Here is a 4946-nt window from a genome sequence, read left to right on the forward strand (position 1 = left end):
ATAGCGCCTGAACAATGTTCATAGTAGTTTTTTGAGGTGTAAAAAATAAAGTTAGGAAATATGCCACTTTTTTATCATTCTTTCGAGCTATGTCACGTTGTTATTGGGTCCACGCTTAGACGAAGAGAAACAACAGCATTTATAATGAAATAATATTTTAATGTTTTAGAAAGACATGGTATCAATGCTAAATCTATGGGTCCAGCACAAAAACGAATGAACTGTCAGCTGTCAATGTCATTGTCAATTCTGAACTTGAATTCTGTCAAACAAAAGTTCTACCAAACTATCAAACAAATTCAAAACAAGCGTGTGTTTAGTGTAAACCTGACTCCTGTGTCATGTTATTATTATAGTATTAAGAGACAAACACTCAGTAAAATGAACCAAAAAGCTATTATAAAGTTGTGTAAAGATTTAGGATGCTGTGACGCGTGCTGTCTTAGGTATTTAGGACTGAAGAATCCAACAGCATATGAAAATGTTGAACAATTTGTACACAAAATCGTAAGTTTTGTTTAAATTATTCCACTAATAACATTACTCAATAGAAACATTTCCAGTGGATAAACAACCAGGCGTCCCTAACTTACTTCCTGGTAACTGTTTAACAGTGGTTCCATATAACTATGAACTAGGTAACCTTAAAATGGTCGCATGCTCTTATTCTGCTGATGTTTTGATTATTAATTCTGCTTTAATTACGTCTCTCTCTGCTTTCGTATTAATTTGTTACATAATAGTTATGCAGCTGTCCATAGTAACTAGCGATTTAATCTCATAAATAAATAAAATATTCGTTTTTCAAGTAACTTGCAGAAGTGGAATGTAGAGTTAAGTTATTGTGCGATAGAATTCATAATCTGTGGATGTCAGTTAACTTCAGTACTGCTACTGACGGACCCACCATGTCCCTACACTTGTACATACTAACTGTGCCGTGGTGGTTGGCAGAATAACAATTTTGTTTAATTTTGTAAGTGTGAAGAAAGTGGCAGACGGACGCAAGACACGGAGACAAGAGACCCGCCTGCACCGCTGAGTGAACCAATGGCTGAGCAGAACTCAACAGATCAATGTTTGGAGCCACCCACTAAGCGAATCAAAGTTGGTGGTATCTGCGTGAGCTGCTTGGGAGTGCTTCAGGAGGAAAACTGGCAACCGTGTTGTGACATGGTCAAACAAGTGTTAGACAAGAAAGGGTCAGTACATTATTTTGCACCACTGCAGGCTGAGGCTGATTTGTGTTTGAATATGTCTCATCTGAAAACCAGTTGTGGCAATTTTTACGAGCTTTTTGTAATGAAAAGGAGAATTTAAATAATCTATACTAATCTATACTAATATTATAAAGCTGAAGAGTTTGTTTGTTTGATTGTTTGTTTGTTTGAACGCGCTAATCTCCGGAACTATTGGTCCGATTTGAATAATTATTTTGTGTTGAGTAGTGCATGTATCGAGGAAGGCTATAGGCTATAAAACATCACACTATGACCGATAGAAGCCAAGCAGAGCGAGTGAAACCGCGCGGAAGTAGCTAGTGTTTAATATCTGCTTTTCTGATAGTGCATTGGGTAATTTTTCCTCTGTGTTCATTTGCGATCAGTCACCGACTATGAGCAAATGTGTTAGGCGCGTTATAACATTGGGTACATGCATATTGAACGTTTATACATTGCCACACAGCAGTTTGTGTCACTGCTCGCATAAAAACAAACAACAATATTATCATGTGCAGTGTCCCACGGACACGTACAGAAGTTCATAATTCCACAGGTACGAGTGCGAGACATTCGCGTGCGCGCTGTCCGCGCCCATCGCCGCGCTCGTACGCGAGCGACTCGTGGCGCTGCAGCTGAAGCACGACTTGCCCGAGTACGACGACTGTGAGTGACGGCCTGGTGGCCTATTGTACCGCCCGCCACCCATCTGCTGGCTGAGTCTCACTCGGATCACCATTCTCTCTTATAGCGTCGGTGACTCCCCTGAAAGAGGCGTGGAAGTGGTCATTCGGTGTCCGGCTGGCAGAGCACATCGGCAAGACGCTGGACTCTGGCGCCGTGTCTCCGCTGCTGATCACACTGCACATGGAGTATCCGGACGAACTGCAGGAGCTGGAGGCGCTGAAGGCGCTGGCGCCGGCGCTGTTCGAGGCTCGGCGCGCCGCCGGCCGTCGCTTCGGGGTGGAGTTCACGCGGCGCGCCGCGGAGCAGGCGCTGGCGGGCGCCACGCGCGCGGCGCTGGCGGGCGCCGGCGTGGCGGGCGGGCCGCCGCCGGGGCGCGCGCGCTGCGTCAGCGTGGCGTGTGCGCACGCGCCGCTGTACCTGGCGGGCCGCTACGTGAAGCTGAGCCGCGCGCTCCCGCAGACACCGTGGCTGGTGAACGGGCGCCGCATGATGCACTCGTCGGTGCAGGAGATCATCTTCGAGCCCATCGCGGCGTTGTACCGCCTGAGCCCGGAGGCCGCGGAGCACCGGCTGAAGTTCATGTCGGCGGGCCGTGAGGACGTGGACGTGCGATGTCTCGGCGACGGCCGGCCCTTCGCAGTCGAGGTGCGCAGTCTCGCTCGCTTGTTTGGTATTTATTACTGTAATACATGTGTGGAATAATGTGAAGATTTTGAGTCAATTATTGAATGTTACATTGTAGGTTACGGATCCAACACGGCAGCCGAGCGAGGCGGAGCTGAAGGAACTGTGTGAGCAGATCTCAGCGGGAGGACAGGTCGTGGTCCGCAGCCTCGTGCCCATACACAGGTAGCCGAGCTAGCCTCCGCTGGGACCCAGCCCGTCACAGCCACCACCCACACCGGCCTTGTTACAGGGAACAACTAGCGCTGCTCAAGAAGGGCGAGGAGACCAAGTGCAAGACGTACGAAGCGTTGTGCATCAAACTGTCGCACTCCCGCGACGACCTGGCCGAGGTGAGCGAGACACGCCGCGGCCGCCAGCCCCGCCCGGCCCCGGCGGCAGGCAGTGAGCGCCCGTGTGTTGCAGGGCGGCGGCGACGTGCGCGTGACGCCGCGCGACATCGCCGCGCTCAACGCCTACCGCAACACGGCGCCGGGCGACAGCGCGCGCGTGCAGCTGACGCAGCGCACGCCCATCCGCGTGCTGCACCGCCGGCCGCTGCTGGCGCGCGCGCGCCGCATCCTGGAGCTGCGCGCGCGCCGTGCCCGCGCACCCCGCGCTGCTGGCGCTGCGCCTGCGCACGGAGGCGGGCACCTACGTCAAGGAGTGGGCGCACGGCGAGCTGGGCCGCACGCGGCCGTCGCTGGCGGACGCGCTGGGCGCGCGCGTCGACATCCTGGCGCTGGACGTGGCCGCCGTGGAGCTGCCGTGGCCGCCCGCCGCGCCCCCCGCGCCCCCCGCGCCCCCCGCGCCGTGCGTCGACGACAAATAAACCAATCACCTGCAAGCACGTCTATTATTTCGTCCCCTGTAGTTACACCCTGCCCCGGGCCGGCCACAGACACTGCCAGCTCCCACCTCTGCAGTATACAGCCGTCGTACACACTCGCTGTACTGTATCTATCTAAACTTCAAAGAGCAGTGTCAAAATATATTTATATGAATTGACAATTTCCTGAATAAAATAAACCAAATAAATACTTGAGACGTACGTCTCATTTAACAGAAGGTGAGCCTATTACCTTACCAAATACATTTCCCGGCTCCTTTACTGCTGTAAATTATTGAAAAACCTCAATAATTCTCTGCTTGACTCGGGGATCCAACTCTCTACTGGTTGCTCGGCAGCCGCGCTAGCGAGGATACAATCAACATGGCAGTCTCTTTCTTAAATTGAAACCTAGTTATAGATTTTTATTCTGTTATTTCGTCCGCCACACCCGCACGTGCACGTTACATTCTGTTGCCGCGCACATGTCAGTACGGTTACAGCAATAAAGAGTAGTACACAGCAACATATCACTACGTAGTTGGACACAAAATCGCCTTTTCTGTCCCTATTTCCCTTGGTAAGATTAACCTCTTGTATGTCGGTGTATAAGACAACAGTAGAAACGTGGATTTTCGCGCGGATCTGCGTTCCGGCACACGAGGGGTTGATCAATACAATCTTTAAGGCCTCAGCCTCGAATTTTGCGGGCAGCGGGGCGGCGGCGGCGCGGGAGCGGGAGCGGGGCGGCGGCGGCGGACCCGTTCTCGAAACTAGCGGGCAGATCGCGCGGCACTACAGCGGTGTAGTGTTGTGTTCGTCGTTGTGTTGTCGAGATATTTGTTTTTATTAGCGAACGAAATCTTTTGATTCAAATTTATTCCTAACGCTCGATTTACTGTGGGCAAAAGAAGAAGACCTACTATAGGGCAAGGAAAATAAATGGCGAGTTTTATCGAAATTATGAAGAACAAAGACAAAATTCCGACAAATTCTACGACTACACTAGAATGAGTGTAGAAACTTTTGACTATATTCTTGAAACTATCAAGAGTGATTTCAGTTTTTGCTTTAGTCTTCCATATTCAGTTCGTTTTTTATTTCTTCCCATAATTGGTTAATTTTTCTTCTATTTTTATGGTTCACATCTTTGCTGTTCCGTATGGGTGTCCTCTCAAAGATTGCCGAAATCATTTGCTCTTGCACGTCCGAGGACATTTTGATACGTCACAAAAAAAAATGTAGGTACACAACACTATACTACAATGCAGACGCGCAACGCGGGCGGTCACCGCTTGACTGGAGTGCACCGCTCGTTACCCGCTCCCGCGCCGCTCCCGCGCCGCTGTTTTCGAAAACCGGTCCATTTGATTATACGCAAAAGATCCTGCCGCTGCCGCGCCGCCGCCGCTGCCGCCCCGCTGCCCGCAAAATTCGAGGCCGAGGCCTAAGACTACGTAGCGGATTTTGATGCGATTTTAATAGATATAGTTGTTATTATTGAACAACAATATTACAATTAACGACTGTTAATTACCGAAGTAATC

At 50.4% G+C, this 4946-nt stretch overlaps 1 protein-coding gene across 1 annotated transcript; it reads left to right on the forward strand.

Annotated features, from left to right (window-relative positions):
* Window positions 1-241: 241 nt before the first annotated feature.
* On the forward strand, window positions 242-3368 carry LOC126911573 (tRNA pseudouridine synthase Pus10; the record flags this gene model as incomplete). The annotated part of the gene is given in 8 exon segments (XM_050699366.1): window positions 242-507; window positions 982-1202; window positions 1777-1886; window positions 1972-2552; window positions 2650-2756; window positions 2824-2923; window positions 2997-3166; window positions 3168-3368. Coding segments are annotated over 8 exon segments (1616 nt in total), but the record flags the coding sequence as incomplete, so codon positions are not given.
* Between the last annotated feature and the right edge of the window lie 1578 nt (window positions 3369-4946).

This window comes from Spodoptera frugiperda, chromosome 16, assembly GCF_023101765.2.
Source record: "Spodoptera frugiperda isolate SF20-4 chromosome 16, AGI-APGP_CSIRO_Sfru_2.0, whole genome shotgun sequence".
NCBI classification, from domain to species: Eukaryota; Metazoa; Arthropoda; class Insecta; order Lepidoptera; family Noctuidae; genus Spodoptera; species Spodoptera frugiperda.